Source organism: Felis catus, chromosome A2 (assembly GCF_018350175.1).
Source record: "Felis catus isolate Fca126 chromosome A2, F.catus_Fca126_mat1.0, whole genome shotgun sequence".
In the NCBI taxonomy this organism is placed as follows: Eukaryota; Metazoa; Chordata; class Mammalia; order Carnivora; family Felidae; genus Felis; species Felis catus.
Window position 1 is genome coordinate 77477469 of NC_058369.1, and position 12614 is coordinate 77490082.

At 39.9% G+C, this 12614-nt stretch overlaps 2 protein-coding genes across 3 annotated transcripts in view; one reads left to right on the forward strand and one right to left on the reverse strand.

Annotated features, from left to right (window-relative positions):
• The window catches only part of COG5 (component of oligomeric golgi complex 5), a 310246-nt gene that overhangs the window by 25402 nt on the left and 272230 nt on the right, over nucleotides 1–12614 (forward strand). For both annotated transcript variants that reach the window (XM_006929113.4, XM_045052258.1), the window contains exon 6: nucleotides 12363–12483. In XM_006929113.4, the coding sequence (XP_006929175.3) occupies nucleotides 12363–12483 (121 nt within the window). The remainder of the gene's footprint in view (nucleotides 1–12362; nucleotides 12484–12614) is intronic.
• Nucleotides 7479–8091, reverse strand: LOC102901356 (40S ribosomal protein S20-like). The gene is made up of 2 exons (XM_019825346.2): nucleotides 8009–8091; nucleotides 7479–7903 (listed from the first exon to the last, which is right to left on the reverse strand). Exons 1-2 carry the CDS (start codon nucleotides 8089–8091, stop codon nucleotides 7603–7605), a joined length of 384 nt encoding a protein of 127 aa, XP_019680905.1. The 3' UTR covers nucleotides 7479–7602.

Here is a 12614-nt window from a genome sequence, read left to right on the forward strand (position 1 = left end):
GGCTCTGTGATGACAGCTCAGGGCCTGGAGCCTGCTTCACATTCTGTCTCTGTCTCCCTGTCTTTCTGCCCCTCTACCACTTGTAGGTTGTAGTTTTCTAAGATTAGCAAATGTTCTCAGATTAAAAGCAGATTTGCTTCTTTTCTCTCTGGATTCTCCTGTGCTTCACTTTAACTTGGTATTCCTATTTGTAGTCTCATTTTAAGATGCTTTTCAGACATTTTTACATGGCATATAACATTTTTAGTTGTTTTCAGTGGTAAGCTAACAACTTGGTCTGCCATACTGAAAATAGAAAACTCCCATCTTTCATCTTTTTTTTTTTTTAATTTATTTTGAGAGAGAGAAAGAGCAGGGAAGGGGCAGAGAGAGAGAGAGAGAGAGAGAGAGAACACGCATGCGTGAATCCCAAGCAGGCTCTGCACTTTCAGCACAGAGCCCGATGTGAGGCTTGAACTCATGAACCATGAGATCATGACCTGAGCTGAAGTTGGATGTTTAACCCACTGAGCCCCCCAGGTGCTCCTCATCTTTTTTAATAAAGCAAACATCAGGGGCACCTGGGTGGTTCAGTTGGTGCAGCCCCCCTCGCGCCCCCCTCGCGCCCCCCTCGCGCCCCCCTCGCGCCCCCCTCGCGCCCCCCTCGCGCCCCCCTCGCGCCCCCCTCGCGCCCCCCTCGCGCCCCCCTCGCGCCCCCCTCGCGCCCCCCTCGCGCCCCCCTCGCGCCCCCCTCGCGCCCCCCTGCTCGCATTCTTTAAAAATAAGTAAGTAAACTTTAAGAAAGAAAGAAACAAACAAATATCAGATTATTTTATTCTCCTGATAAAATTATTCACTGGTTTCTTAACAAGAAATAGAATGAAGTGTCAATCCTTAATATGGCATGTAAGCCCCTTCATGCTTGCCTTCATCAATTTTGCCTTTTGCTAGAATTTTTCTCATTCATTCCTTTGCACATTTTCTTTCTTCTCTAACTCAGAATATTCTTGTCATTCACTACATGCTCAATGATGTGTCGTTCTTTTGTGAGACCTCTCCTGCCTTTCTTCTGGCAAGGCAGAATATTTCTTTCTCATTTTTTTGTTCCTTTAGTATCCTGTGCATTCTTCCATTATAGTTTTTTTCTGCATACCTTTTACTTTCCTCATACTCTTCTGTAAGACTGAGCTCCTTAAGGGCTGTGATATATGTGTTAATATTTGAATCTCTAGCCTTAGCATAGTGTTATTTATATACCAGACATTTAAATATTTAAGAAATGAGTAAAATGATTTTTTCCTTAGTCTGTGCTCCAGCTGTAATATTTTTTCTAAGTACATAGCATATGTTACTGAACAAAACATGTATGGTACTAAAAAAATTCTTTTTAATGTACTGCTACATCTGTCCTGTAACAACTTGAAAAATAGAACATGTGAGAAGAGTGTGGATGTGTTAGTCTTTTTCATATAGAGAAGAGATACTTTAAGGTTATTTCAGTGATAGCTACTTAGAGCATGTGGGGCAGTGAGGATGCATGGGAACCTGTCCTAACAGCCAAAGAGGAATCCTGGCATGGTGGGGCCTGCGTGCACAGTGAGATATGGCTTCACCTATAATAGCATGCTAACATTTACACATTTCTGTGACTCAGGCTCTGTGTGTTTGCAGCTCTCTATCTGCTACTTTTTTCTTGCTGCCACTGTGGGTTAACTCTCATCCTCCTTTGCACTGGCTCATTGTTTCTTCTCACTCTAGCTGCTTTTGTCTCAGGGTTTCTGCTTATTGCCACTTTCCTAAAGTGAACGGTGACTGCCAATAATAATTTTGGGTAGTTCTCATTCACAACAATGCCACTAGTGACAGACCTGATGTGGTTTCTATTGACCTAACACTGTTTCCCTGAATCTAATCAGTTACGGTTAAAGTCACAAGGTCATGTGACCTGAAATTTGGTGAACGTTGTGTAAGGACCTGCCCAAGCTACTTTCCTGAAGGAGTAGGGGTACTACCAGTACCCCGAGCACTCTTAAGAGTTATCTCCTGTGAGTTCATGTTTTACTTGAATGTTAAAATATACGTTAGAACAATACTTCCTCATAGTTAAGTTGGAATTTTTTTTTTTTATTAACGTTTTATTTTTGGGACAGAGAGAGACAGAGCATGAACGGGGGAGGGGCAGAGAGAGAGGGAGACACAGAATCGGAAGCAGGCTCCAGGCTCTGTGCCATCAGCCCAGAGCCCGACGCGGGGCCTGAACTCACAGACCGCGAGATCATGACCTGAGCTGAAGCGGATGCTTAACCGACTGAGCCACCCAGGCGCCCCTTAAGTTGGAATTAAATATCACTTTTTAGGATAACTTTCTCATTTTGGACTCAAAATCATGGCATGTTTAGGGAAATTTTTTTTCTTATGAAGGAAAAGACTAACATGTAAGGATGGTAGATTTATGTGTAATTTTAGGCAATGAATTAAAATTTAATTTTTCTATTAAAATACTTGCTTTTGACTCCAGATCTTAAACCTGTCAGAATCATGCATTTCTTTTTTTCCCCTGTGGTTAATACACTCTTTGGGCAGTAAGTTTTAAGAACCTATTTATATTTGCCTCTTAGCTAGGTATAAGTGATAAAGAAAATTTCATGTTTATGCAGGATTTTATAATTAATGAAAACTTTAAAGTATTCTGAATCATTTGACTGTTACAATAATTGTGTTTAGAAGTTACATATCTCAGGGTGCATGGGTGGCTCAGTCGGTTAAGTGCCCGACTTCCGCTCAGGTCATAATCTCACGGTTGGTGAGTTAGGGGCCTGCGTCGGGCTCTGTGCTGATAGTTCAGAGCCTGGAGCCTGCTTCAGATTCTGTGTCTCCCTTTCTCTCTGTCTGTCCCTTGCTCTCTCTCTGTCTCTCTCTGTCTCTCTCTGTCTCTCTCTCAAAGATAAATAAACATTGAAAAATTAAAAAAAAAAGTTGTATATCTCATCATTTTATGGACCAATAAACCGAGGTTCTGAAAGTTACTTGCTGGAGCCAGTGTGCAGCAGTGTTAAGACTGTGAAAGAAGATTTTTTTCTCTAAATTTAGTATTCTTTGCTTTTGATTCTGTAGAATATATAAAAAAGCTAGATAATCTAGTTCCTGTGTTCCAGAAGCTAGCTGGAGGTAAAAATCAAGAACAAACTCGGCTTTGTAAGTACAGATGAAGTGTAGTGGACTAGGAGTTAGGAGGCCTGACTGCTAGTCTTCATCACTCAGCCACATGATAGTAAGTGTAAGTAAGACACTGTGTAAGTTTAAAGTGTATAACGTGATGATTTGATAACATGCATGTGTTGTGAGATGATTACCACAATAAGCTTGGCTAACCCATCCTTTACCTCAGGTGATTACCATTTTTGTTGTGGTGGTAATGGTGGTGCATTTTTTTTATGATGAAAGTTTAGAGTGGATCTGTACATTCTCTTCCAGCTCTAAAATACAGAACTCTTTCATAATGTTTTTATTTTTTATTTTATTTCTTTTAATCTAGATTTTTTTTTTAAATTTTTATATTTTGAGAGAGAGGCAGAGTGTGAGCAGGGGAAGGGCAGAGAGAGAGAGGGAGACACAGAATCTGAAGCAGGCTCCTGGCTCTGAGCTGTCAGCACAGAGCCGGATGCAGGCCTCAAACCCACGAACCGTGAGACCATGATCTGAGCCAAAGTTGGACGCTTAACCGACTGAGCCACCCAGGCACCCCGAATGTTTTTATTTTTTATGGTTACAGAGGCATGAGAGGTCAGGATTTTTGTGTTTGAGATAAACACTTTAGGAGTGCTTGGGTGGCTCATTCGGTTAAGTGCTGACTTGGGCTCAAGTCATGATCTGAACAGTTCGTGAGTTCGAGCCCTGCGTCGGCTCTGTGCAGACAGCTCAGAGCCTGGAGCCTGCTTCTGATCCTGTGTCTCCTCTCTCTCTGCCCCTCCTCGATTTGCCCTCTGTCTCTCTCAAAAATAAACATAAAAAATTAAATAAGATAAACACTTTATTTTTATTATTGTTATTAAATATTAGCCCTAATTTTCTGCACCCTTCCTGTAAAAACTACTATACAAGAGGGAAAACTAAGTTGAATACCTTTGGCCAAAATATTACAAAGGAAGAAAGGAAGGGAAAGTAAAGAAAAATACGCTATGTACATTTTGGTATCTTTATTTCCATTATTTAATTTTTCTGGGATTAACTCATGCAGGCTTACCTTAGGAAGGAAATTCATCTTAGAAATTGGTTGTCTTTAGAACTGTTTTGAAGTCTGGGGCGCCTGGGTGGCTTAGTTGAGCATATGACTCTTAATTTTGGCTCTGGTCATGATCCCGGGGTCATAGGATTGGGCCCAGGTCAGGCTCTGCACTGGACATGGAGCCTGCTTGGGATTCTCCCTCCCTCTCCCTCTCCCTCTCCCTCTCCCTCTCCCTCTCCCTCTCCCTCTCCCTCTCCCTCTCCCTCTCCCTCTCCCTCTCCCTCTCCCTCTCCCCCTCCCCCTCCCCCTCCCCCTCCCCCTCCCCCTCCCCCTCCCCCTCCCCCTCATCTTTCTCCCCCCTTCCCCTACCTTGTGCACTCTCTCTCTAAAATAAAAAAAAAAAAATAAATAAAAACTATTTTGAAATGTAAGCCCTCTTTGGAAGCTTATTATGTTTTAACCATTTTCTGTTCACTTTGGTCATTTCTGTTTTGAACATTGGGGAAACTTTAATGTTCCTGTTTAATCTTTTTATTCCTTGAGCTCCTAATTCATTTAAATGCATGTGGTATAAGAAAGCAACAAAGAAAGAGCTACAAAGTTGTTTCTGCCTTGAACATAAAATCACTATGATTGTTCTGTCAATTAGGAGAAAGTACTTTTACTTACATTTAATTCCCTTTGCTTTTTATCCCCATTTCACTCTTTACAGAAGCCTTTTCTTTCTCCAAACAGAGCCTTCTGACTTCATCTGTATACATGAATACATGAGTTGAATTTAATTATCACCCCAAGAATCATCCATCTTAGCTCATTTTAGTAACATTGTTAGCTTATGAACTGCTTTAGAGTTTTTCAGAAATAAATTTTGAAGAGCTTATTATCTCTTACATAGAGTATTTAAATTTTTAAAATTTTAAAATTATATAAGAAAATGAGTTTTTTTAACTTTGAGTATGACAGCTTTGTTGAGATATAATTCACATACCTATTATATAACATTTTTATCTTTTCAATTTATTTTTTTAACTTTTTATCATTTTACTTTTTAATTTTTTAAGTCATACACATATATTAGCTTTTCACTGGAAAATTTTTAATTAAAATTTTTAACTTTGAAATTATATAAGTAAGAAAGTTTAAGAAAATGTTCAAACTAAGAAGGAAGAAATCATCTGACAAACATTTTCTCTGTGTGCTTATGTTTTATTGGTACATGGTTTTCATATACTTCAGTAGGGTCCTGTTAAAAATTTGATCTACTTGTATAGATGATGACTTGTTTAACTGGCTGTGTAATTATCTGCCAAAAAAGTGAATATGCCGGGAAGGAAGGAAGAGGGAAGATAACAGCAACATAAAATGCCAGTGTCCCCAAATACTGTAAAAACAGCAACTACTAGAGGAAAACTAAAAAACGTGTGCTGTGGGAGTGTTTTTGTGTTAGTTCTAGATCTAGCCTCCAGGGGGCGCAGCAGCTTCTGTTTCTGCTTGGGGAAAGCCAGTAAGACATCCCACTACAGGAGACCACTGTGCTGAGAGGCAGCTGGAGGCAAACATGCAGAGACGATAGGTTCAGAAGCCCAAGACGTCAGACATTTGAGTGAAGCCTTCTAGTACTCTCCAAACCGGCCTCATTGCTAGCTGGGTGCAGCGACTGAGTAATCCCAGCTGATACCACATGCAGCATTTGAACCCTGCCTGAATTCCTGACCCACAGAATTGTGAGACATAAGAAATCATTTTAAACCACTAAGTTTTGAACTGGTTTTTGGTGCAGTGATAGGTAATTGGTAGACCTGCCAAACTGATTTTCAAGTATAGAGATAGCCATCCACATACGAATGCAGGGAAGATTGTTCCCCTCTTTCCTTAGGAATCTGATAGTGTGTTTGAGACAATCAGAATGACTAGAGAAATACCAACGTAAGACAGGTGATGAGCTTAGGAGCTAATATTAAATGAAGGCTATTAATGGGAGTATAGTATGTCATGGCTGTATGTTTTGATAAATAAAAATTGTAAAAGAAAAAAGTAGGGAGCGCATGTGCAAAACAGGTTTTAAGAACTGTCTTCAGCTATCATATTTGTATCGTTGGTTGTGTATTGAGATAATGTTTTCTGTATGTTGTGCAGCAAAGCAAATGGATAATGTTAAATTATTCTAATTCTGTTATGTCTTACATCTTTGAGAGCTAGAAGTATCCGTGTGGAAGAAATAATGTACAGATGTAAGTTAGAAGATTAAGCAAATGCCCTGTGCTCCTGATTTAAAAAAAATTTTTTTTTTACTGTTTATTTTTTTGAGAGAGCACGAGCAGGGGAGGGGCAGAGAGAGAGGGAGACACAGAATCTGAAGCAGGCTCCAGGTTCTGAGCTGTCAGCACAGAGCCTGATGCAGGGCTCAAACTCACAAACTGAGATCATGACCTGAGCTGAAGTCAGACGTTTAACTGCACCACCCAGGCGCCCCATTAATTGGAATTATCAGTATAAATTCATGAGGGATTTTAATTTTATTTTTATATATACATTATGTATGTACATATTTTTGTACATAGATACGTATAATATTAATCTGAGAATGTTTTATGTATATTATGGAACAAAGCAATGAATATGTGATGTTTTGATTGTGACATTTCCTATCTATGTCTGCTGAAAAGTCACAGAAATGAGCAAGTTTAGTTTCCAGAATGTGTTCTTGAGAAGCTGTTGACCTCTAAAGAAAACCAGGGCTTCCTTGATAAATCTTTGATTCCAGGTGGGGTTGAAATACATAAAATGATGCTGGAACATTTTTGTACTGTATATCAAAGAAGCTATCAACCAGGGCTCCTGGGTGGCTCAGTCGGTAAGCATCCGACTTCAGCTCAGGTCATGATCTCATGGTTCGTGAGTTCGAGCCCCACATCAGGCTCTGTGCTGACAGCTCAGAGCCTGGAGCCTGCTTCAGATTCTGTGTCTCCCTGTCTCTCTGCTCCTCCTCCACTCACACTCTGTCTCCCTCTCAAAAATAAATAAACATTAAAAAAAATTTTGAAAACTGTCAACCACTGCTAACATGAATCATAACAAAAGGATTTTGCAAAGCCTCTGGGGTGACCAACTATACTAGGTTTAGCACAGAAAATCCAGGGTTCTGGAAACTTCTGTCTCAGGCAAATTGGTACAATTGGTCAGCCTGGGAGTCTCGCAGTGGCCACAGAAGGACAAAGCGAGCCTCTGCAAGGATAAAAGCTACAGTGGATTGGTATCCTTTATTGTGGTTAAATCTCTGTGTTCGTATTGATAGCTGAAACAAACAAACACCCCACTAATTGTTCATCTTTGGTGGGTATAGGGAAAGTAATCTTTTTTTTTTAAACAATTGATAATCAATTTATTAAAAAGTTGATTTAAGCATCTGCAATAGTGACTTCAGCCTCAACTCCTGGCTCAATACTGATGGAAGTAATCTGTTTAACAATCTCAGAAGGACTGTGCAAATCAATGACTTGCCTCATTATTTCAATGATCGTCATCTGAAAATGATCCCAAGTCTTAGAATCTTTACCACAGGGAGTTTTTCTTGCAGTGATTTTGAGTCTTGGTAGGTATCCAAACTGTCCTTTGATTTTGAGATTCTTTTCCTTTGTGCCTCTGACGAAGTCAGCACATAACTTCTCCAAAGATTGCATGTCGTGCCTGGTTAGCAGGCTCCAGGCTCCAAGCTGTCAGCATGGAGCCTGATGAGGGGCTCGAACTCACAAACTGCAAGATCATGACCTGAGCTGAAGTCTGACTCTCAACTGACTGAGCCACTCAGGTACCCCTAGTGTAATTCTAATTGGGCAACTTGCCACCTCTGGTTCCCCGGGTGTCTTCCTGGTGTCTTTAAAAGTCATGGCTGTGGCGTGGCTTCTTGACCTACTTGTTCCTTGGCGAGAATGAACAGCAGTGAGGCAGGAGCAGGACTGGGGCCTCCAGAGCGCTGCTGGAGTTGTGACCCTGTCCTCCTCAAAGAGCAGGGAAGCAGTCTAATTTTGAAAACTGACAAAGCATGAGAAAGAATCAAGTATTTTTATTTTTTTGTATGAACAGTACCACCAGGTAAACAAATAGTAGGTGGGGTAAAGTTAGAAATTTTGTATGCTAATAAATAAAGGCAAAATGATGGATTTGGAATAATCTCTATGTTTTAATGGATTTTCACATTGAATATCACTGACTGCTAACAACACAGAGAAAAATCATACACGTGTTGCACATGCACCACTACGTAAGGGATGATTTTGCCTAAGATATTACGGTTGAGTTTGATGAAGCTGCCTACATCCAACTACTGATGTACAGGAAATATGGAAGACAGAAGAACGTGTTAAACTGAACTGTGGGAATGCTCTCAACAAAACCCAGTCTGTGGGAAAATGTATAGGACAGATGATTGAATATATTTAGCAGATTGCAAAGAAAAAAATAAGATGGTGAGGGAACCTATATAGATTTTAAAAAAGGGCAAATTTAAACTATAGCATATAAACTAGTGTATAGATAAATATACTTCAGTATTAAAAGCACAAAGAAAAGCAAGGAAGTGATTATCCCAAAAGCCAGAGTAGTGATTTCTCTTAGCTGGGATGGGAGAGTAGAGGGCAATGGATGGAAGGCGTCATGATTGAGATAGGGTACCTAGAGGGCTTCTGTAGTCGTTTCCATGGTTCTGTCTTCTGATCTGCATGGTGGTTCCAGGTTCATTTAGCTGTAATTTCTGTGTATGGTTTTCTGTGTTTGTAGTATCTGTATTTATTTTAAGGATTATTTTATAGAGCAGTTGCAGGTTCACAGCAAAAGCAAGAGGAACAGGGCTCCTGGGTGGCTCATTTGGTTAAGTGTCCGACTCTTGATTTCAGCTCAGGTCGTGATCTCACAGTTGGTGAGATCGAGCCCCGTGTCATTCTCTGTGCTGACAGCCCGGAACCTGCTTGGTTTCCCTCTCTCACTGCCCCTCCTCTGCTTGGGTACACTTTCTCACTCTCTCAAATAAATACAGTTAAAAAAAAAAAAGAGGAAGATAGAGGTATCTCCTATATCCCCTGCCCCTAAACATGCATGCCTCCCCCTTAATCACCATCCCCCACCAGAGTGGTACATTTGTTAAAATTGTTGAACCTATAGTGACATATCATTATCTCCCAGAGTCCATAATTTACATCTGGGTTCACTCTTGGTGTACATTCAGTGGGTTTGAATAAATGTATAGTGACATATATCCATCATTATAGTGTTTATACAGAGCATTTTCAGTGCCCTAAAAATCTTGTGTACTCTGTGTAGTCAGTCTTCTAAACTTTGGCAGCCACTGATCTTTTTCTTTTCTCCATAGTTTTGTCTTGAAATGATACTAATACTTATAGCCTTTTTAGATTAGCTTCTTTCACTTAACTGATATGACATTACTCTATGTCTTTTCATGGCTTGATATCTCAGTTCTTTTTAGTGCTGGTAATATGTTGGCATTGTATTTGATTATAAAAGTCCCACATAAAAAATAAGGAAGGGAAATTGTCTGGAGTGGAGGCAACTATATTAGGAAATGCTGACAGTTGATGCCTTATAGATTATCTAAGACTTCTTGACTGAGGATTTTATTAAATGCTGTTGTGAGAAGATTCAACATAATCTGTTAGTAGAGAGCCATTGAAGTTTATTAAAAAGGGGACTGGAGTGCTGAAAACTGTTTCTAAGAAGCTAAATCTAGCAGGATGGATTTCAGTTAAGAGACTGGAAAGCTAGTTGGTAGACCACATTGTGAAGGTGAAGGTGGTAAAGATTTGGATTAGGTGATGCTTGTAGGACCAGAGGTAATGTAACTTTTGGGTTATGCAACAGAAGAATAGTCAATAAGAGTTGGTGACAGATTAAGTATGGTTAAAAATAAAAGCATTAGAAATAAGCTCAAAGATTTCATGTGTGAGGGCATATCCTTTATGGGATAGGTACTGGGGGATTCTAGGTGATTAGACTAAAGTAAGATCTGGTATTTCTCCTCATGAAGTATTTGGAATCCCAGAGGAATGATTATTAGGGATACTGCATTCCAGATGGTTCATTTAAAAATGCTCTTCTGACAAGCAAGAAAAAACTGATAAGTGGTTGTTTTTGGTAAGTGCATATTTGGGACATAGAGATAAGAAGGTGACTTTTTAAATTTTCTTTTGCATCTTGAATTATGTGCTTATATTACTTATTCAGAATATAAATACAATTTAATTAAAAGATAAAGATGCGCAAATCTTCCAGTTTCTAGGGACACATTTTATTTTTTTAATGTTTATCTTTGAGAGAGAAGGTGTGCCTGTATGCATGCACAGAAGTGAGTGCGGGAGGGGCTGAGAGAGATGTGGGCACAGGGGATCCCAAGCAGGCTCTGTGCTGTCAGCACAGAGTCCAACACAGGGCTCGAACTCAGGAAAGGTGAGATCATGACCTGACCTGATGTTGGAGGCTTACTGAGCTACCCAGGGGCCCCCAGGGACATTCTTATTGGCATTCTTTTATCATTATAATTACTTTAGACTAAAGTTACTGAGAAAAGCATTCAGGTAAATTCAGGTTTAATAATTGGTTGCCTTTGACTTACATGTTTGTAAGCATTATGCTTTTGATTATATGTTTGTGTGTCTTTGTATGTTGTGTGGGTATGTGTGTGGTTCTGGGGTGTGTGTGTTTCATTCAGAAAACAGTGTTTATAGCTGGAGTCTCAGCTGTTTTCCTAGTGCTTTTAATTCTTATTGCCTCCAGTTAAGATTTTCCTCCTTAGATGGGAGATGTTCTTCTCAACCAGCTTGAGGGTCATAAAGATGGTGGTGATGCGGCAGCATCGACTGTCTCTCTTCATTATTGCTACTGATGCTAAAGCTCACTACATATCTACTATTCCATCAGTCTTCCCTCTCCTGTCTCTCCCTCGGGCAATTGCTCTGGAGCCAGCTTCTGTAATAAAGTGTCCTGAAATACTTGGGTCTTCATTTCATGTCTTAGTCTTGGTTATGTAAAGACCCAGCATTAGGTCTGGTAATGAAAAAGAAATAGTAAGTGAATGTATATGTATATGATAGTTTTTTGTTTTGTTTTGTTTTAATAACTCTCTTTTATAATTTGTTATTAGTGATTTAAAAAACATTAGAAAATTCAAGTAGGGCATATTTATTCTTTAAGATCTGGTGAAATTGGGAAAAGTTATGTTTGTTCCCCTATGTACCTAGAAAAGAGAAACCAGGATGAAAACAATAAGAGGCAGTAGTAGGAAGCTAAGCAGTCCTAGCACAGTGGCTATCAACCTTGGTTGCACATTGGATATTAAAAAAAAATACTGAGGGGTGCCTGGGTAGCTCAGTCTGTTAGGTGTCTGACTTTTGATTTAGGCTGGGGTCCTGATCTCATGGTTCTTGGAATGGAGCCCCACGTCCTCGCTGACAGCATGAGCCTGCTTGGATTCTCTCTCTCTGCCCCTTACCCACTCATGCTCACTCACTCTCTCAAAATAAATAAACTTTAAAAAAAATACAGGTGGTGCACCTGGGTGGCTCAGTTGGTTAAGCGTCTGACTTCAGCTCAGGTCATGATCTCACAGTTCGTGAGTTCGAGCCCCTCGTTGGGCTCTGTGCTGACAGCTTGGAGCCTGGAGCCTCCTTCAAATTCTGTGTCTCCCCACCCCCCCGCCCCCCCGCCCCTGTTCTCCCCAGCTCATGGTCTGTCTCTCCTTCTCTCAAAACATTAAAAAAAAAATTAAAAAAAAATACAGGTGCTCAGTATGCACCTCTAGAGATTCTGATTTAATTGGCCAGGGCTATGGCCTTGGCTTTGGAATTTTTTGAATTTGAATTTAATATGAAGACTGAGAACCACTGGCCTGGAGACTAAAACTGCTCAAGGATCCAAAGAAGAGTTCCCGAGTTTTATAACACCTCATTCCCCATTCTTATGGGGTAAATTGGGAGTTTTATTTTAAAATGATGCTTTCCAAGCCTTGTGAGTTTTTAGGTTTCTGATGGATAGGAAACAAAAGACATGAATGAATCTTTAGCATATGGAAAGAATGGAGAGATTCACATGATAATAGTAATAAAACTTAATGGATTGACTATACTTACTCAACATTGTGATATTTGTGCAGGTTGCCTGTGATTTGCTTCGGAGAATAGTTCGCATCCTGTATCTCACTAAGAGACTCCAAGGACAACTGCAAGGAGGAAGCAGAGAGATAACAAAAGCTGCTCAGAGTCTTAATGAACTTGGTAAGTTCTTTTTTGATTAAAAAGTTAGTAGAGTTTTTAAGATTTTTCAGTCACTTGATTTGTTGACTATTGTTATCACCCGTAACAAATATTATTGAACAAATTTATTTAATAATTATCCATATACAACT

Coding starts and splice junctions, on each gene's coding strand:
- LOC102901356 (XM_019825346.2), bottom strand. CDS start 8,091: ATGACTTTTAAAGACACCAGGAAGACACCCGGGGAACCAGAGGTGGCA. Junction 7,904..8,008: donor ATTACACTAGGGGTACCTGA/GTGGCTCAGTCA, acceptor TGGAGCCTGGAG/CCTGCTAACCAGGCACGACA.